The sequence below is a fragment of the Akebia trifoliata genome, chromosome 9 (genome assembly GCF_017979445.1).
Source record: "Akebia trifoliata isolate Shusen 1 chromosome 9, ASM1797944v1, whole genome shotgun sequence".
NCBI lineage: Eukaryota > Viridiplantae > Streptophyta > Magnoliopsida > Ranunculales > Lardizabalaceae > Akebia > Akebia trifoliata.
Genome location: NC_141383.1, coordinates 1,083,718 through 1,105,555, shown reverse-complemented (window position 1 = coordinate 1,105,555; position 21,838 = coordinate 1,083,718). Strand labels below are relative to the sequence as shown.

General features: G+C 35.2%; 1 protein-coding gene across 1 annotated transcript; it reads right to left on the bottom strand.

Annotated features, from left to right (window-relative positions):
* Positions 1 to 1,020: 1,020 nt before the first annotated feature.
* Positions 1,021 to 14,120, bottom strand: RR14 (response regulator 14). The gene is made up of 6 exons (XM_086453095.1): positions 13,475 to 14,120; positions 8,773 to 8,925; positions 7,734 to 8,132; positions 7,471 to 7,547; positions 3,911 to 5,077; positions 1,021 to 1,478 (listed from the first exon to the last, which is right to left on the bottom strand). The coding sequence occupies exons 1-5, from the start codon at positions 13,656 to 13,658 to the stop codon at positions 3,911 to 3,913; spliced, it is 1,980 nt and encodes a 659-aa protein (XP_086309221.1). The 5' UTR covers positions 13,659 to 14,120; the 3' UTR covers positions 1,021 to 1,478.
* Positions 14,121 to 21,838: the final 7,718 nt, after the last annotated feature.

The following is a 21,838-nucleotide window of genomic DNA, read 5'->3' as shown; positions in this document are numbered from 1 at the left end:
CTGTTAGCATAGAGATTGTCCTCACAAAATATCAGCTCAATTCAAATTTTTTTGCCAGTCTTGCAAAGAGGACTACAGTCAAGGGAATATCACAAATATACACATATCCAGAGCTGTATGGGTATCTCAAATTACAGATATCTCGTACAAGTTATAAAGAATGTAACAAAATAAAGTTTCCATAACTGCATCTAATGGATGGTTGTGGTTTGTCTGATCATGCTGGTTACTAGAATCATCAATGTGATCGATCAAATCATGGGACCCACTAACCTACTTAAGTAAATAAAGGGGAAGGGATCGGGACCAAACCAGGCCCCCCTTTTGGCACCCAATAAAAACCTAATATCTGTGTGAACAATGCAACAACAGATGGTCTGAAATGTGATGTCTGAAAGAAAATTAACCAAAAAATAGTCGAATCAATCACCTTCAGTTTCAGAATTGGTCTTTGTGAATGGTACTGTCGACACAAATTGACAAACGATATGTTTTAGGGTGGGTGGGTACTAAGCACTCGCACAAAATTCTCCTAACTTTTTTGAAAATTTTAGAAAAATTCATCAAATATGAGACCAACCGATTAAATTGACTTTCAGCCTTCTTACAAAATTTTACTAAACATTCCTCTAGTTTTCATTTTTAAAATAAGAATCTTGACTGCTCCTTAAAAACCCATTGTCTTCAACCTCTAGAGCAAAAATTTTACCCTTCAACCTCAATATTTACAGTCTTCAACCATCTAATCTGAATAATATAGTATGTCTGGGGAGGTTAAAGATGGTGGTTCTAAAGAATAAACCCAAAAACAACATTTGTATAATCTCCAAAAAAAAAAAATTGGAAACTTCCCCGCAGCTGAATAATTGTCGAATTCAAACTTGGTCAGTATGGGTCTAAGAGACCTAAATTTAGTGTCAACTACAAAACTATGTCTTGGGGTCACTCTAACAGCCCTAAAATGTTTGATCTACTATGTTTTTAGACATTTTATTATATCACGCTTCTCTGGAAACCAAATAAAATAGAAAATGAGCATATTGACATCATTTACTACAAATAACTTGTTCATCGTTTGTTTCAAAAAGACATTACACAACTTATTTTCCTACTAACTAGTTAAGAAACAGCACACTTTATGACAGTAGAAAGACCTACTTCAACATTGCAATAATCTATCATAAAGAGAAATAATTTTCTTTTTCCGGGTTGTAAATCTTGAAGAAAAGTTCTGTTTAAAATTCATCAGAAGCTAAAATGCAATATAAATATAGGAGTATTTTTTACCTCCTCTGTGCATCTGGGAGCAGGCAATGATAATTTTCTGCAAGCATGATGAACAGCCCATAGAACCTATAGTACGAATAAATACAAAAGTAATCCACATAAATTTCCTTCCCAATATTTGGTGATAGCTATCAGTCTTCAAGGAATTCAAAGCAAGTCCTACTCAACAAGCCAAGCAATGCAAGGATAACCTGTTGCAGGTAAGATTTTAGATTAGATGTCAAAGCAGTAGTGCAATATGTATAGATATATGGTTCAAAGCAGGGCTGTTAATGGATCGGATCAGACCCGAAATCCGATTTATTTCAATCTAATAACTTCGGGTCTAGATCGATGATTTAGATTCTGATGACAAGGTTTCGATCCGATATCTTTATTTGATCAGATCTGGATTGACTATATCCCGATCCGATAAGGACCTGATCAGATAAAATGTTTGAAATTATATAAAGATGTATTTATTTAAATAAACGAAGTTTATTTAAATTTTGTATATCGAATCAGGTTTGACCCTATCCGGACCCAATCTAATTATTATTGGATCAGGTTTGGATCTTAATATTAAGATCCGGTAAAAAACCCAACCCATTAATAGCCTGATCCAATATAATCAGATCAGTTCTGGATCCATTCAGTATTTTGGAATTTTTTAAGTTTGAAGAACATCTCTTTCTGGCTACATAACTTCGTCACATGGAAATAATTTGACACTATCATAATGCATGATAATCGAATGAAGTGAAAAAGAATAACCAGAACAATTGTCTATAACTCGACAAGACTTCTTTTCACCTTTCTAAGTCGAGTTCAGACTTCATAGAAGACGTTCACACCCTCCCCAAAATAATTGACATGCCCCCACCAGAGAATTCTAAGTTTTTTTTTTTTAATTTGTTATTATTAATAGCAGGAAAAAAACAGCAAACAAAGCAGGGAGATCGAGCTGACCAACACCAAAAGAAAACACAAGAAAAAAGAAGCAAAAGGAAAAAAAGAAAACTAAACACCAAGCTAAGCCTCTAACAGATTACAAACAAACTCCAAACGAACCAAAAAGTCCTTGACGAACACCCCTTTGAACTCCTTAAAGATCTTGCACCAAAAGAACAAAAGCCAAAGGATCTACATAACTCTTAAGAAGACTGCTTTCCTTCGAAGATTCTAGCATTTTTCCTTCCAAACACCCCATGTAATCGCACACGGACTTAGGAAGACTTCTCACTTTTTACCTAATTATATATTAAAAAAATTATCATAGAAATGAAATTCAACAACATTAATCTTTGGGGAAAAACCTAGAGAGAGAGAGAGAGAGTCCTACTGTCATAATAAGAATAGAACATTGTATTTGTACCAGCAACCAAATACAATACCAATTACAATGGGGATGACTAATGATAAAGATTTTTTTTGTACCAGAGCAAAAAAATATTTTAGGTTTTTGTCACTTGCCTAAAAAACACATAGTATTAAAAATGACATAGCTTCCAATATATCAAGAAGAAACAAGAAACATTCAACAATCCTAAACAACTTTACATTTTCCAAAATGTCTCTTGAATAAAGCTCACTACTCACTAGCACTTCCTTCTAATAGGTATCACCTTTTCCTCTTTGAATACAAATTTTTTTTTTTTAAATCTTTTTTGGAAACCTTGAAATGACAAGTCTTGTAAACCATGACATTGGCTTGCATTACTAGAATTAAAGAAAATAATAGATTAAAGGAAATATATCGATGTTATTTTATTTACTCCATATTTTTTAACCACATTCTTATTAAAACCAATCCTTTGATGTTTTCATATTTTTTTAATTATAATTTTAACCTCATTGGAGAGGACATTGTATTAAACTCGCATGTTTTAGAGCTCAAAGTTTTTTCGTTCCACATATTTCTAACAATGACCACCAATCAAATAAAAAAATAATCTCTATAACTATAAAGTTGCCCCTAATAAGACATTTAGTTTACACATACTCTTTGGATGATCTTCTTCCACTAGTTCTTATTTCGCCCCTACTTCTAGCTCCTCTTTATTCCTAACCTAATGCTGCCACTCCTAGTATTAAGTAGTCTTATGTTTATTTAGTTGAAACAGTTTTTATACAAAATTACAGTGTTGCTTACTTGTTCCATGGATTAAAACTTAAAAAAATTGGAAAGTATGAAATTGGGGAAATTACAAAATTTAACTTGATTTTGATTTGTTTGAAATTCAGATTCAGACATTAAATTTTGGAATGTGAAATCATGGTTTTTTTATTCTCTTTTGTTTTGAGAGTTTTCACATGTTCTCCTTCAATAGATTTTTTGCTATTTATTTATATGTATATTTAATTCTTTATAAACGTATGCTCATAAGGCATTGGCCTTATGCCTCAAGGCTTTTGTCAGTGAAACACCCTGCCTCCTGCCTCAGTGTTTAACAATTATATAGACAAAGACGAGTATGCTTTCTTTCTAGTGTATCATTACTTGATGGTTATATTCGTCCAAAAAAAACAAGGACGTTCGCTGAAAATATCTTTCTAAAATATATAAACAAGCAACCTAAAAGTAGGAAGAAGTCACCTTCCTAGAAATGGTAACAAAGTATGATACTTAAGAGAACAAGATTACCTATTTTGAGAGAACACTCATGAGATCACCAGATGAATAATTTTGTACAACTGGGATGCCAACTTTAGCATTCTCCATAAACTCCAAATTGAGCTCTTGCTTCACTCCGTCTACGCCATTGTCCCCACATACCTTCCCATAGCTCGAGTTGCCCATTGTTGGTTCAATATCATCCACTGCAAACCGACTTGGAATAAATGTCCCTTTACCAACAAATCCAAGATTTCTACTTGGCCCTTGATCAGGCAAATCATTTATCTTTAGACCATAAGAGCCTTGAATCTCGAACATATTTGGAACAAGGCTTGGTAATTTGCTAGCAGCACTGAAATTCATGGCTGAATTCTGAACTTGCCAATGTGGACCACTGTCAGGCCGGACTGCACAAGAAGATGTTAATGGGGAAATGGACCCTGGAATCGAGTACCCATTAAGCAAACCACTGCTTTTCGAGTCCACATCCGAGACTTGTCCCAGACCCACCGAGACATTATTTGATTGAGATGGAAGTAAGCTGTAATCAATCATGGCACTACTGCTAAAGGAGGAATTCGGATTGAGGGGAATAGAAATATTTCCTGCTTGGAAACTCATTGCCGACTGAGAAGGAGAGACAAGGCAAGATGGTTGCACATTAATTGTATGCCCGGATTCTTGTAGAACAGACTGATGTTGTTGCTGTTGTAGCATTTGCATCAACATTCCACTGTTCTGATTATTCAAACTTCCATGGCTGCCCATTGAGCCGACAGTACCAAGATTGTTATTCGGCGGACATGTTCCGAATCCCGAAGGAATATTCTCAACAGAAACATTTGATTGAGAGAACTGTTTTGGTAAGTTGGATTGACATTTTAATATAGGCTGACTATATGTCACCCCATGTTCACCATGAATTCCCTTAGGTCTCTGCAATGCTGCTTGTAAAAGAGCAGACTTGTCCATTGGTGGCAAAACTAAGCCACCTGTTGGTCGACCTAAAACCTCAGCATGCAAAGCAGCCAGTGTCTGTGGAGGAATCTGCCCAGAAGCAGCCAAAGCTTGGATATCTATTCTCCCCAGTGAACCAAGTTTTGGATTTGGTTCTACTGGCCCAAAGAACGAATTAGAAATCCCACCTGGCTGTGGACCTACTCCACTTAATCTCTTTAAATATAGTCTGAATTTCTGTACATTGTAATCAGAAACAAAAGTTGAGCAGATGTGAGTAACACATTATAGTTATACACCAAATATTAGCAAAAATAACTCCCTAATTTATTTTCACATGAAAAAAATATATACACAAACAGCATTGAACATACTTACGAAGGTTTAGCAACACACAAAGTAGGTATGGTCAGATGGTTAAAAGCAGTAAAATTTAACAGTTATTGTAGAAAGAAGAAAGAGTGAGAAGGTGCACATCTATACCATTTGAAGTGTTAAGGGTAAAATTATAATTTCAAATATAAAAAAATGGTCGTTGAGAAATCCTCTAAAATATAGCCGTTTGAAAGCAAATCACGTGTTATTTTATCCTTTTGTGATGATGGGACATTTTTGAAGAGTGAATAGTAACTCTTTATATTTGAAAAGATTTGGCTTAAAGTCAAAATGATAACTTCTAACAAATGGTTGGAAAGGGCTGCCAGAAGCATTGGAGACGCTCTAAGGAGAGTGACTCATTTGGATCTAGTCAATTGTTTGCCAGTTATGAAAGGATGACCAAGATTTCAGTACATATGGATATCTATCATAACAAGTGATACAACCCCTAGGTTAGCTTTATAATGATTTTCAGATTATATGCAGGAACCCATAGCTTAAGTCAGTATATCGTTAGGATTTGGAGTAATATATGGTTAGGATTTAGAGTGACTCATGTGGATCTAGTCAGTTGTTTGCATATGGATATCTATCATAACAAGTGATACAACCCCTAGGTTAGCTTTATAAGGATTTTCAGATTATATGCAGGAACCATATAGCTTAAGTCAGTATATGGTTAGGATTTAGGAGTAATGTCTTCACTCTGTGGAGTGATCAACCATATAGAAGAAATCAGTTCTCAGTTAGATTTTAGTAAACAACAAAGATTTATCAATGACTACAAAAAAAAAAAAATCAGAAAATTATATATATATATATATATATATCTGTGGACTCAATGATAAAAATAAAAACCATGTCTCTGACTCCTTGCTCCATTGAATTACAAAGTCAAGAACTGCAGGTGCAGTTAACTTTTAAAGCCCAGAATTAAAAAAAAAAAATTGGAAGATTGGAACACATTGATCCTCCCACAAAATAATTGGAGAAACTTGATGGGTACTTTTAAGCTTCTGACATAGGAGTAATATCTGCCACTTTGCCGGAACTTCGTTCTGGTTGGCCCACAATGCACCTTAAAACTGATGCTATTCTCATATCCTCATTCCTCAACTCATACTCAAAAGCTAAAAGTATTCAAGTGAGTTTCTATGAAAACGAAGCTATACATATCAAGATCACAATAAAATTTAGGTGACCAACACCCACTCAGCAAAGGACCTTTTCCATAAGATTGACCTGATAATGGCCTTCTCTTATTCTCAGATATTCAGTCCCTTTAATAATTTTCAGCCTTATTCACAATTGTGATTCACATATCCCAATATTTATTATACAAAACAAAATGCGTCTAGCCACCTACAGGTCACTCACAATAACAAGAACTTGGTTAGGGCGAGTCTGCTTGGACTGAGAAGTTCAGTAATTTAATAAAAAGGATCATTATCATGAACTATTCTTGTCAATGTTGCATGGATTCTTCTAAATGGGGGAAGTACTGTTGTTGAATACAAGTTAGTTTCTGAGACTTCAACTGATACTGCCGGGGGGGGGGGGGGGGTGGTGGTCAAATTTTCTTCTGTTTTCTTTACTTGCAATGTATCAATTAACATTAACATACAGTAAAATTTCTACATTTACCATTTGAAAGTTTCTATGTAGTAAATGCAACAATGCATATATTTATTCGCATGTGTTTGGGTATTATAACTTAAGTTTGCATAGCATTGTTATCCTTATTATCATACAAAATAGTTATTCATCTCAGATTATTTTGTAGTGTACCAATCAAAAAAATTTAAAATATACTGTCAAATTAACAAATCCTATTTCAAGGTCATTATTATATCCAACCCACCATACCCATTGTAGAAGCAATCCAAAAAAATAAAATAAAAAATGTTAATTATATGCCGAAGAACATATGCACACACACACACACACACACACACACACACATATATATATATAGGGATGATTCATGGGACAAAATCTATGACAGTTTTTTGTAAACCACTTTTGATGGGGTTAGAAATTTCAAAATGGGCTGGTTTTTGGTGAGGATGGTCTCTATGGTGAGGAGATCATCCTCACCAAAAAATCAGCCCATTCCGAAACTTCTAACCCCAGTTTACAAGTTGAAGAATCATGGACCATTTTTTTGTAAACCACTTTTGAGAACCGTCCCCTATATATGTATCAGTTCATCAGCATATGCAACAAAAAAACCCTGTATATTTGAATCAAACCTGCAAATGACTTGCAACATTTTCTCTGGTAAGACCTGGAACATTCATTAATTCAAGAATTCTCTTGGGAACAGCCTCTGCACACAAAACAGGAAATTTCATCACTAATGATTAGAAAAACAGTAATTAAATTTTAATATATCAACCAGAACCACTTTCTGCAGTAAATTGCAATTATCAACAAAGACAGACTTGTTGAATTGACGAAATAAGACATAGATAAGAAAGAAAGCAACATGAGGGACTATAAGTGAAGTTCGTACTGTCAATTCCAAGTTGGTTCACAGCACTGACAAATTGCTGATGAAGCTCCACTGACCACACTACACGTGGCTTCTTTGATGAAGAAGGATCATCACTATCCAATTCACCATCATCTTCTTCTTTAGTATCCTTTCTCTTCTTTTGAACCTTCCAACTACCATCAGTTCCCTCATTAACAGAAGAAGCATATTCAGCATCATCACCTCCTCTTTTATGTCGGTCATTATCTTCAACGCTACCTGATTGTTCAGGTTCTTTACTTCCATTCCACTTTTTCCTTACAACATGTTGCCATATATTCTTCAGCTCTTCCATCCGTACGGGTTTAATCAAATAATCACAAGCCCCGTGTTTAATTCCTCTCATCACTTCACTTGTTCTCCCATCAGACGACATCACTACAGAGCAGCAGAAATTAGGGTTAAAGTATTGAGTTCTATAAATAAGTTAAAGTATTCAACACTTCAAGAAGAAAAGGAACAATCAGCAATAGCAGAAAAATTAGAAAGGGAGAAGAACAAGAATAAGGGAAGAAAAAGTAGAGGTGGGCCAACAACAACTAGGGTCAAGGTTTAAAATGTCGTATTGGAGGAATGTTCTTTCAAAGAAAAAATTGATGTTGTATGAGTTGATACATTCTTGAAACATTCAATGTTTCGGATTAATGTTTCTTATCAGTCTTGGCCGGTATCGAACGATACATTCTGATATTTTGAACCATGGCTAGGGCCTAGGGCCATCAATGGATGGGCTTAGGTCGAGCCCAAACCAAGCTCTATAGAGGAAGGCTCTATCTTAGACCAGCCTTATACCCCCCTATTGAGCCTAAATTGACAAAGCTCGAGCCAATAAAAATTGCAAAAACATAAAATTCAACACTTTAAATGGAAAAAAATTATAATTTCCAAATATATCTTCTTTTTTATGTGAAGATGTGAATCAAATCTTAAATTGAACTTAGTTATGCGGAGGAGAAATTCAACTTAGTTTACAAACCACAAGATTAAAGAAAACTTTATTAGAGAGAATGTTACTCACTGATAACAGGCAAGTCCATTTCAAGGCCAACATGTTCAAGGAGTTTAAATCCATCCATATCGGGCATATGAACGTCACTTATTACTACATCAAAACCATCTTTGCTTTCCCGAAGAATATTCAAAGCATCAATTGCTCCGCAGCAAGTTTTAACTGCAACCAAATAAAATTGCATCATTTATACCTTTTAGCTATATTCTCACAAAAGCAAATGGATAGAGAACTTTCAGGTCCGATATTTTCTCAAATGAAGTCAGTAACAATAGAGTAGATTTAATTCTTTATTTTTTGTAATATAAAAAAAAACAATAGAACAGATCCAAACTCATAGTTCACTCTACAAGGTTGCAAATACTCTAGGAAAAATGTTGCTGACTAAGACATTACCATTCTACATTGTTCTGCCTACATTTTTAAACATGTGCATATTCGCCAAAAGGGACAGGCCATAGATTGTTAAGATCATCCATGGGCATTTCAAAAATTGAGGATGAGTTTTCTCTAACCAGAGATAATTGGTGGGGAGATCAAATATAATGGGCTGTTATAGTTTTGTAGCCCATTAATGGGTCGGACGAATTTTAGGAATATAAGTCCTTTATATTTATTTATTTATTTTAGGATATTTTGAGTCCTACTTGTTTTCTTTATTTTCTGTTTTGAACCCATAAAAAATCCTCTAATCCCATCAAGAAATCCATCCAATTTTCCTTTCACCATATACCATTAATTTTTACCCCAAATCTACTCTAAACCCCATTACCTACCCTTATTTCATACCCATAACTTAATTACAATACCCTATTGCAAAATTTTGTGTTTATTCCTCAACATATGGTCAATTGGGATTATTGAAACATTCACAATGGCCAATTAAACCGTTTTTTATAATCTCTCTTCTTCATCATCTAATTAACTTTTCTCCACTCTTCCTAAATTAGAACAAACCTAAAATCGATAAAACCTAGGTTGTCTTGCATCAGTGTGACTAAGACATACACCTTTTTAACAAGGCATACACCTCACATTAATTTTCCCCTTTTTTTTTTTAAAAAAAAAAATTCCTTTAAAACTATATTTTAACAGTATTTTCTATTTTCTTCCTTTCTCTTCTTATGCAACAATGACATTCAACATAATTGGTGCATTTAGAAACTATATGCATATACATTGGTAATATATGCAAAGCAAGTTGTGGATTTATTTGATTCATAAATAAGAGTTATAGTATTTAGTATTATGCAGAAACAATTAGTAGAAAATGACATTTATTTATACTTTTGCAATAATATAAAATAGCCATTTAGTACAAAAACTTTCAAATACAAAATATTTGTTTCTTCCTAAAATATAAAATAATAACATTTTATATTGCGATTAATAAAAGGGATTAAAATTTGGAAATTTATTATGCGGATTAAAAACTTGAGACTTGGCATTTTATTTTATTTTGATAGGTAAAGAATTTATTAGATCAACGAAAAAAGACGGTTTAGATAACCATACGCAATACAAGGAGGAAATTTTTTACAGCATTACTCTACACAAAGACTCCCAACTAAAGACAAACTTATCAAAAAACACTCCTTTAAAGTCCAGATATAACTTTCCAATAAAACAAAAGCCCTAAAATCTCCAAAACCACCTCGTGCGCACTCAAATCCAGTCCTAGGAAGACCCTTCGATTTCTTTCTTTCCATGTGGCCCAGCAAAAAGCAAAAGGCAAAAGAAGAGAGGGCCCTGGTTCTTTTTCTACTCAAGAACACATTATAGCTCCACGATTGGAAAAGAGACAAAACTAAGCATCTGACTTGGAATTATGTCGTGGTTAACAAAAAATTTCTTCACATATATAAGAGAGAGAGTAATATGGCCCAAAGGAACACCTATCCACATGGATCGAACGTCCATGTGGCACCCAAAAACATGAGCGTGTGCCACATGGATGTAGAGAATAATTTTATCAACTCAAAAATTAAAATAAAAAAACATTTTTTCATCGTTTCAAGTTTTGGAGTTTAGTGTTGAATGCTTTATCTTGTTTGTAAAACTCATATTTATGTATACATGTTATAATGGTAAAATACCTAGAACCTACATTTCTTTCTTTTTTTTTATAATTTATTGTGTCTTCACTTAGGCATGTGTGTTTTTTTTTTCCTTTTTTGATAGCCTTGCGCCCTAAGGCACCAAGAAGCCTTTGCACTTTAAGTGCACCAGTCACCCTTAACAACACTATGCTATCATGAATTCAAGTATTGCAATTCCATCCAACTTCTTTCCTAAACCCAAGGCTTCCATAACCTCCTCCTTCCTTCCATATATGATTATTTAAGTCTCCTCTTGTAAATATCCCTTCTCCATCTGATATTATTTGGATGAGTTCATCCACGGTTAAACATTGAAAATTAAAAAATTGACAATTGTTTTAAGGATAACTGGGGGTTTGGAAAGCGCAATATCTCTCAAAAGGTGGCAAGTTGACCCTAATCAGAAGTACTTTGTCGAGCATTCTATATCTTCTCTCCTTGTATTTGCACCCAAAAAGAAGGAAGTTCAACTGGAAAAGTTGGTAAGGGACTTCTTTTGGAAAATCATGTTGAGATTGATAAATTCCATTTGGTTAAGTGGAAGTTGTGACTCGGCCCAAAAACAATGGAGGGCTCAAGATCAAGAGATTTAGATCTATGAATCAAGCCCTTTTGGGCAAGTGGTCATGGAGATGGCCTTTGCAGGAAAATCATTGTAGTGGGGAGGACCATTTGGGATGGGTGAATCTCCCAATAAAGTCGTCTAATGGTTGTAGTGTTTGGAAAGGGGTGTTTAAACTTATTCCATTGTTCCCAAATATATGTGCTACAGGGTGGGAAAGGTAATAGGGTGTGTTTCTAGGAGGATCGTTGGTGCCCCAAGAACCCCTCAAAAGAAATTATCCAAAATTGTATTCTATGTCAACAAAAAAGAAAAGTACGATCTCTTCCCTTATGCACATCAATGGAGCTACCTATCGTGGGATCTTGATTTCATGAGAAGTTTTAATGATTGGGAGATTCAGGAAGTTGCTTCCCTCATGAGCACCATATACTCATATGCTTTCACCCAAGTCCCAACACAAGGAGGATTCTACGATTCGGATTGGTAATTGGGATGGTTGGATCTCTCATCTTAAAAATGATATGGATATGTCGTTCCCTCCCAAATCCGTTTGGCTTCCTTAAATTCCATTTAATATTGCTTTTTTTGCATGCAGTCTACTTTCTGAGAAAATTTTCTTTGGATAACCTTGGGGCAAGGGGTTTTTTTTTTTTTTTCTTTATGTGTAAATCCAACAGGGAATTTGTGGATCACCTGCTTCTTCATTGTGATTTTGCTCATTCCATGTGGTCTTTTTGACCTGTCCTTGTTTTGTGTCAATTGATGCTTCCCTTAAGACGGTCTGTGAAGTCTTCAGAAGCTGGGGAATTAAGGATGAGTTATTGCACCTTTTGCTATTTGTTGGGGTCTTTGGCTAGAAAGAGATGGGAGAATCTTTTGGGGGTAAGGAAAAGACTTTGCTGGACGTATTTCTCTATTATGAGTTTTATCTTTCTTTCGTGTAAGCAAAAAAAGAGATTTTAGAGGTCTTTCCTCTAAGGATTTTATGTTTAGGTGGGATATTGCAAGTGAGAGGAGAAGTTAATTTCTTGGCTATGTATTTCTTATTGAAGACTCCTTGTCTTCTAATAAAAGTTTGATTTATCAAAAAAGATGGCAGTTTATAAATGCATGATGGATAGTCTAAAGATATGATGATAGAATAGAGGGATACTCAAATTAGTACATGAAAAGTAAACACTTTAGCAACATATTACACCGACAAAGAAGCAACAAAACCATGAGAGTTCGACCACTTCAAATTGATGCATCAGTCTTTGTTAGTGTGAAAGTGATATTAGTCGCTTGCTACAAAGTGCAAACTATATATATTTCATTGGCAATCAAAATATATAAAATCTAACCAAGATGAACGGTATGAGTGTAGCAAAGTGAAACAAAGATTTTCCAACTGCTTATCAGCTTCTACATGCCTTAACAGAAACATTAACATCCCATGAATTCAAACCTTCATATATATTTCACATAAGTGTATTTATCCGGGAGGTTTATGTTGAACACATACTACTTAGATCTGTTGAATTTAGACACCAATTCCAGATCAAAATATTGATATTGATGCTAAAGGTTACTCCAGTCAAAGGTAGGTATGGAGTGATAGTAGGTCAAGTCAACTAGAATATAGTCTTAACAAGTGCACCAAGTAAAGCAGGTAAAAAGCATATTTAAGTTGAAATCTACAACTCAAAACCTCAAGTCAACAAATCGAATTGGAAAAACCCCAAGATGCTACACATCACAAATTGCTGCCTACTTTTACCAAACTCTTCAAGTGTTTCCAACTAAACATACAAATAATACTTAAATCTATCTTCAGGCATCTATAGAACTACCTCTTCCACAGATCCAATTTGTTTGTAAAACCTAAGTACACTAATGAAAAGTCAAGAAAAATCCAACCATTGTTCCAAAACATCTTCAATTTAAAGAGCAACAAACTAGAGTTTTACTTAAAACACAACCCTAATCAGCAAAATAAACTCAATTATGTGTCATAATTTCGATATAAAATAAAATAAAATAAAATTTGGGATTTAAATGAACTTACCCCGATACAAGCATCTTCGAAGCATTTGCTCTAAAATTCTCAAGCAAGTACCATCATCGTCAACAACGAGAACTCTCATCCCGGTCGGGAACTGATCTGACACAGAATCGTCCACTTTGCAAGATCCATAACTGCTAGCCGGTGTAGTCAAGCTCGATAACTGTAATTTATGCACAGTTTCCATCTCCAAACCCCTCAGAAAAACAAGCTATTATATGTTCTCCAAACCCTAAAAGTTTCTATTTTAACAAAAGATCTCAAACTTTCAGATCATCAGCCATGGCCAAAACTTCCTTCGAATTCCATAACAAGATCTAGCATCAAAATCACCGCCATTTCATGTCGGATCTGAAAAATCTAAGCCTCAAACTCACCAAGAAACTCATTAAACCACTCGTTCGACTTCGAATCCCACTTTTGAAGTTCTTTTTTTATCCAATCTCGATCAGATCTGCAACGAAATCACTGTAATAACTTCATTGAACTTCGATTCTGTGTTGAAAATAGAGGATTTTCAGATCGATTTCAGCTCAGTTTCTCGTCAGTTGTTGTCAGATTCGATCCAGTTAGGGCAGAATCACAGAGAGAGATGAGAGAGTACAAATAATTAAAAAATAGATGAAAAGAGAGGTGATATGGATAGATAGAGCAAAGCCAGGGAAGAAAACTCCATTAAAGCTAATAATTTCCTTTTTCCAGAAATGTTAGCGTACAACATATGTCTATGGAAAAATTGTGCATCGTTTGGTCACGTCCGTTACATTATAAAGTTTTTTACACGTGTCACATCATAAAACGATTTAAATATTTTTTAAGTTATGGACGACGTGACAATTGAGTTAACCTCGGGTCTACCCTAATAATTTCTTAACTTTTTTACTTATTATTTCTTTCTTTTTATAGTCTACACCTTCTGAGCTATATATGAGAGCGGCGACCCCACACAGTGCTTCGCGTGCCTTTCCCTTCCTAAGCCCACCAGCCAGCCGTTTAGATGATTTTAGCTTGGCTCGTCACGCTCACGCTCACGCTCACGCAACTCGAGTTACCGAGTTGACTCGTTGTGGGTGAGTCAAGTCATTGGAATCAGTTTATGCCAAATGATAAAATGACTCGAAAAAACATACACTATCTGTACTAATTGATTTGGCAAGTGCACAAAATCATAGGTCTTTTCCTTGTGCATCCCGAAGAAAAAGATCTATGGCTTTGAGCACTTGCCATGTCAACCGAGTACAATTTTTCAAGTTAGATTATTACGACTCTTTGTTTGTTAATGTATTGTATTTAAATAAGTCACGATCCCTTGACTCATGAAGAATGACTCCAAAAAAAAAATGTGATCCCAACTGTCTAAATACAAAATCCAATGGTTAAGATTTATCATTAAAATAACTATCTTTGAGATATGTGTTATCAAGATATGCATAAATCTCAATTGTTGGATTTTATATCCAAATCGTGGTGACCATGGGTTTTCCTATGAATCATTCTTAATGAGTCAAAACGGATCCTAACCCACAAATAATAGAGTTTGTCGATGCCTAGATGGTCATCCTCTTTAGATTAAGGCCTAAGGGGGGAAATTGAGGAAAAATGATAAAGCTACATAAGTATTGTGAAGGATATTTTTCGGAAAAAGCAACACGTGACAATCTCGAGGAAACTTAACCGAATGCCCAAATTATATGACAACATAACCGAACTAGCTGAACATCCGAAATAACAGAGAGGGAAAAGAAAGGTCGAATTTGCCTTTAACTGAGCTCTGAGGGAATATACTTGAAGTACGGGAGTTATGAATCTCATAAAATAAGAAGTATAATTGTATTCGCGGAAATCAAGGCAAATCCCTAAATGGGTATAACCATTCAAATGGAAATCAAGGAAAAAATCTAGGAAGATTTAAGAGAGGAAATCTTTATAAATGGAGGGATGTAAGGCACTGAAAGATATGCAATTTCTTTTTGAAAATACCATGCTCTTCGGCTTGGGCGTCGAAGTGGTGTGGTTGTAAGCACACCCAAGAGCACAAGAAGGCGAGAGTCTTTAAACAATAAGAATCATGAAGTAGTACAAGTTTTACATAAATAATAGAATAACTAATCGAAGTCCTAGATCGAGCTCGGATCCCAGAACGACCTGAGATTTTGGTCGATTCATCTATTATTTATCTAAATCATGGCCTGTCGCAGGAGCCAAGCACGACCGTGTGGGGTTGGTACATCTATTATAAATTTAAGTCTTTGATTGTTTTGGAATCCAAGCCAGATTGAGAATTTCGATCGGCTCATCTATTATTTATTTAAGCCTTGGCTCGGTGGGTGAGTCAAGCACGACAAATTGATGGCGCAAGCTATGGTTCATCCAAAGAATCGAAAAGTGACTAAACAAAAAGACAACTAAGGTACTTGAGAATAGAAAATCTTATTTGATCTATTGTAGAACCCGAGGAAGTTTTAAATAGATTTAAAAGAATAGGAAAAAAAACATTTTTCATTAAGAAGGAAAAAAACTATTACAAATGATTAGTTACATATTTTTTTTTACAAAGGATTGAGGGAATGATCAACATCATCGGGAGCATTCTCGTTATCCTTGGAGACCTCAATAGGATCGACGGGTGCTGTAATGTCCTTCAAGGCCAGCTCGACCTTCTTCAATTTGGCTTTAAGCTTGTTGTAGGCCTTCTCCCATGCCAACTTTGAGTTGTCAAGCTGAGCTTGGAGGAGAGCAAATTGGTCGTGGAGTACCTTTTCTTTCTCTGCTTCCTTGGCCTCAAATTATCCCTTGACCAAGGTAAGTTTCCCCTCTGTTGAGATGAGATCCTACCTCACCTATTCCAACTTTTCCTCCGAACAACGTAGTTCGAACCTTACGGCATCTAAGTAATCCTGGATCTTTAGAGTGTTGGACGCGATAGCATCCCTTTTGCTAAGCAACTTCTTCACAGTTGCCTCAGCATTATAGCGATCGGTAATGGCTACGTCTCTAGATTGTCCGAGCTTCTAAATGCCATATTGAACCTGAAAGGAAAACTCAAGTGTCAGACCTCGGAAAATGAATATTAAAAGTATACAAGTTAAGGGAACCGGGAATACTCATCGCAATCATTGCTCAGAATATGTCATAGAATAACCACATTCACGAAGTGTTTATTGGTAATTGCCATGTCCTTGGGGAGACATGGCAACTCGAACATTGCTCGTGCAACTCAAGAATTGGAGAGCACGGAATAATGGTCTGTGACTGATTGGCCCGCCATGGATGGGGAAACAACCCAAGAAGTGCTTGGAAGGTTGCTTCCCTTAGGCCCCGACCCAGAAGTTGAAGTCGAGGCTTAGGCTGGAGCAACAAGAGCTGGGGCCTGAGTAACGAGAGTAAGGGCATGAGCTCGAGGGGCCTCGGTAGGGCCAGTGCTAGAAGGTCGGGGGTCGATGCCCCTTTTTAGCCTTTCAAAATAGGTTGTTCATCTTCTTCTTCCTCATTCACCTCAAGGTGGGGAAAAGGTGACACCTCCATCACCTCATCATTTGAGGCATTGGAGTTGAGAGTGGGTGCCAGCCGATTCGATCAAAAGGACATGTCTTCGTCGTTAAGAGGTCAGTGCGCAAAAATCAATGGGAGCAAAAAAATCAGTAACCCGGTGATATTGCTCTGAGTTGAAGAGTATGTGGGTTATGATCACCGAATCGTCGACACTCTTGTATTTGCTCGAACCTGCAGTAATGAGAAGGCAAAAGTTAAATCTCAGAAAAAATTAAAGAAAAATTAAAAAAGGGTTAAAGGAAAAAAACTTACCGACGCTCTTGAACGAGAGCGGGGGAAATTCGTCCCCAAGAACACTCTCCCACCAACCAATAAGTTTGATCAGGAACAAAAACCAATCCTTGTCTGTGTCAGGAAGCTCGAACAAGGACCGTTTCCCTCTCCTCTTAATTAAGTAGAAGTTCTTTTATTACTTAAAGCACATCCTCAAAGAGAATTGGGCTATTATGTCAAAAAGCCCGAGTTGAAGACCTTCCAGCCGAGCGTTCATTTGCTCGATGAAATAAATTATATAGTAAAAATTATCGCTCATTTGACCAGGAGCCCTCCAATAAAAGTTTAAGACTTCCCAAGTTAGCCTACTTAAAAGAACTTGGAGGCTAGCCTTAAACTGCCCCCAGTACACCACCGTGGTATTCAGGGGGAGTCTCTGAGAGGATGAAGGCTCATCCGAGAAAAATTTGCCCACGTCATCATGGATATCATGCGTATCCCTGATATCATATAGCAGAGGGCATGTAGGGGAATAGGTCTTCCCTCTAGCCATGGAAAAAAGAAAAAAAAGATGTAAAAGATTTGAGGAGAGGGGTAGGATTTTGTTATCTTGCCTTGTGGTCGAAGGAAGAACTTGGAAATGAAGATACTAGTAACTGGTACTTTGTTGAGGAAGACTTGCTGGTGTCGAACTAACGAGAGCATGAAGATGAAAACAAACTAAGAGATAGAGAGCTAGAAGAGAAGAGAGTGAAAAATAAAAGAGAAATAATAAGAGGAAATAGGGTATTTGTAGACCTCAAAAACCTCGAGATACGTAACAATGAAGAAACCATGATACACTTGAAAAACGAGGCAATAATGAGCCAGGTAACGCATTAATGGGCACAGGAAACGATGCAAACGATACGAACACGCATGCGCAACTAACCATTGGTGAAACGACATGTGTGTACGACGCATAAATGCGCTGCAAAACAGAGTAGTCGACGGTGCATCTTACAAAAAATCATTCAGAGGGCCGCTTTGGAAATTCGAACGGTTGGACTTCACATTTAATGCCATAAGTGGGCATCTATCGATCAACCATCCAATTGATAGTTGCCACATGTTCACCATTAATTATATTGTCTTGGGGCCTCGAACCAAGAACCAAGATCCAAAACCCCGAGAGGGGGTATTGTGGAGGGTATTTTTTGGAAAAAGCAACACGTGACAATCTCAAGAAAACTTAATCGAATGACCAAATTATAAGACAATATAATCGAACTAGCCAAACGTCCGAAATAACAGAGAGGGAGAAGAAAGATCGGATTTGCTTTTAATCGAGCTCCGAGGGAATATACTTGAAGTACGGGAGTTATGAATCCCATAAAATAAGGAATATAATTGTATCTGCGAAAATCAAAGCAAATCCCTAAATAGGTGTAACCGTTCAAACAAAAATCAAGGAGAAAATCTGTAAAGATTTAAAGGAGGAAACCTCTATAAATGGAGGGATGCAAAACACTGAAAGGTATGCAATTTCTCTAAGAAAATACCATACTCTACTTTTTACACTAAAATTCCTGACTTGGACGTCGGAGTGGTGTTGTTGCAGGCACACCCATGAGCACAGGAAGACGAGAGTTCTTTAAATAGTGAGAATCACGAGGTAGTGCAAGTTTTTGCATCTACAAGTATTATTGAAAAAATGAGTAAAAGGATAAAGGCAAAAAAAACTTGAGGGCATTATTGGAAAAAGAAAAAACAATTCAAAGAATAAAGTTGGAGGGGGTATTATTGGAAAGAAAGGGATTAAAGAGAAAAAACAAAGAAGTTGAGGTGGTACTTTTTGCTAATAGATAAGAGAATGAAATAAAATTAAAATTATCCTCAAGATTTGTGGGGAGATTAAATCCCAAGAGCTACTTATTTAGGCGATAAACATTGGGAATATATCGCACCAAATTTAAATCCAACAAATTTGGTTAGGATGTAGATAGTCCATGTTGTTATTTTCACTTTTGTGTCCATTTTTCTTCCTAAAAAAATAACAGAATCTTAATTTCTTATTCTGGAAATTCATTCTCAATAGAGAAGCCTCACACCATAAAAACTCAACATCAAGGTGGGGACAACAAAAACATTTAAATAAGTAGAAGCTTCATTCAAACCTCGATTCTTTTTGCGTTGAGAAGCACCATACTGTTAGAGCAACCCCAACCGATCTCTATATCTCTATATATAGAGATGTAGACTTCCGACCCTAACTCCAACCAATCTCTATATTCTGACAAGCCCTCTATTTCACTATTCAAGTCTTTAGAGAGACGAAGCAAAAATTTAGAAAAAGTATTTATTTCACTTTTCATCACATATAAATCTCAATTGTGTCCCCACTTTTTTACATAAATATCATTCTTGACTTTTATTTTTAATAAAATATGTTTTAAATATAATTTTTATCCCCTACTTATCTTTTATTATTAGTATTCAATATTTTAAATTCTTTTCATTAAATATTTATAAAAATATTTTAAAAATCAGATCAAATCAATTGTTCAAACAAATTCAACGGAAATTTGTAATAGAATAAGTTTGATCATGAATATTAATTTTTTTAAAGTTTTTTATAGAAATAAATAAAAATAATAATTGATTATTTTTTATATTTAAATTGGGGTGTAACAATTAAAGTTGGGTTGCCAATAACAACTTTATGATTTTTTAAGTATGCGAACATTGAATAAGCGACATGAATAGTGATTTAGAGGGTGATACCCTATTGGAGTTCATTTTGGTTGGAATGAGAGAATCTCTTATGCCAATATAGAGACAAAATGTAGAGATTTGTGTTGGAGTTGCTCTAAAAGATCTCAATCCTTGAAGAGTTGAATAATTGATGTTGCTTTTGATCTAATAGGTAATGCATCGATTTTCGCTCATTGCTCATCTCACAAAAAGAATTTAAAAAAAAAAATCAAAAGATCTAAATTTTTTTTTAGAAATTTGAGTTATGACGATGATAATGGATCTGCTTACCAATTCCAGATTTTTATACCCTATTTTATTTTCCATTGCTCCTATCATCACAGACTTTCATCAAAAGAATCAAAAGATTCTAATTGACATTTCATCAAACAATTCTTTACCAAGAAAAAAAAAAGATTTTTAACCTATAATCTTCCAATTGTAATTCTTCATCATCATCAACATTTATTATCATCAGAGAATAGGCACAAGAGATGAGGGTTTCACTCATTGGATTCCCAAGTACTAGAACAAATTACCATCCTCACTAAACCATCATTATCGTCTGGGGCGGAGCCAGGGTTTTGCCCATGTGGGGGCAACCAAAAGTAGATTTTTTTTTTGGTGGGGACAATTAAGAGTGAAAAAAAAAATAGTTGTGGGGGCGGGGCAAGTAAAATATTGGATTCCCAAGTACTAGAACAAATTACCATTCTCACTAAACCATCATTATCATCTGGGGCGGATCCAGGATTTTGCCCATGTGGGGGCAACCAAAAGTAGAAAATTGTTTTTGTGGGGACAACCAAGAGTGAAAAATAAAATAGTTGTGGGGACAACTAAGATTGGAAAAAAAAATCATGAGGGCAATAGTGGCCCATTTTTTTATCCGCTGCTAAAATCCGTCCCAATAGCTCACTAATTCATAGACTTTGAAAGTTCTTGTGGGGGCAATGCCCCCACTCTAAATCCGCCCCTGATTATCGTCACCATTGTTAGAGATACAATGTAGAGGTTTCACATGTTCCAATACCCAAATACTACCAACGTAAAATTCTTTGCTAGAGTTAATGATGGAATCTCCAAGACCATTTTATCTTTGTTCATCTCTTTTCTATTCCGTTATGGACAAACAAAGAGAACAAAAGTATATTGCAATGTTGGACAACAACAAAAAGAAGATAGCAAAGAGAGAAAATAAGTGATTTTGACGTGTGTAAATCAAGATTTGTTGTTTCATATATAATGGTGTGCTATTAGTAAAAGTTGGTGTGACAATTAATGTACACTTTGAAGCGCGCCTCAAGATGACGCTCATTAAAGACGCCTTGAGGCATAAGGTTGAAACCTTAAAGCAGCTAAGACTTACGCCTCAAACAATGAGGCACCTAAAAGGCATATGCCTCACATTATTAAAAAAAATTGATACATTTCTTCTTCATTTTTCTTATCATTTTCTTGCTAATTTATTTCTTTATTTCTTTTTAATTATTTAAATAAGATTTTATAATATAACAAAATACTTCTATTTATGTGTTACTGCTAATAGGCAATATAATTAGAACACTTAGAAATAAATTCGAATACAAAATAGTGATACTTACAAATAAAATCATTGAGTTAAGCTGATTTATAAATAATTTTTCATAGCATTCAGTATTATACATAAGAAGTTTGTAAAAAAATAATATCTAATTGTATTTTTCTAATAAATATAAAATAATTAGTTATTATAGAGACTTCATTTAGCTAAAATATAAAGTAATAATATTTTACATTATTAAATTGAAATTCAATTGTATGGATTTGAAATATATGAATATGCAATGACTATCCTAATTTTGATTTTTTAATATTATATTATTTATT

Coding starts and splice junctions, on each gene's coding strand:
- RR14 (XM_086453095.1), bottom strand. CDS start 13,658: ATGGAAACTGTGCATAAATTACAGTTATCGAGCTTGACTACACCGGCT. Junction 8,133..8,772: donor AATGGACTTGCCTGTTATCA/GTGAGTAACATT, acceptor GCTGCTCTGTAG/TGATGTCGTCTGATGGGAGA. Junction 5,078..7,470: donor ATGTTGCAAGTCATTTGCAG/GTTTGATTCAAA, acceptor TACAATGTACAG/AAATTCAGACTATATTTAAA.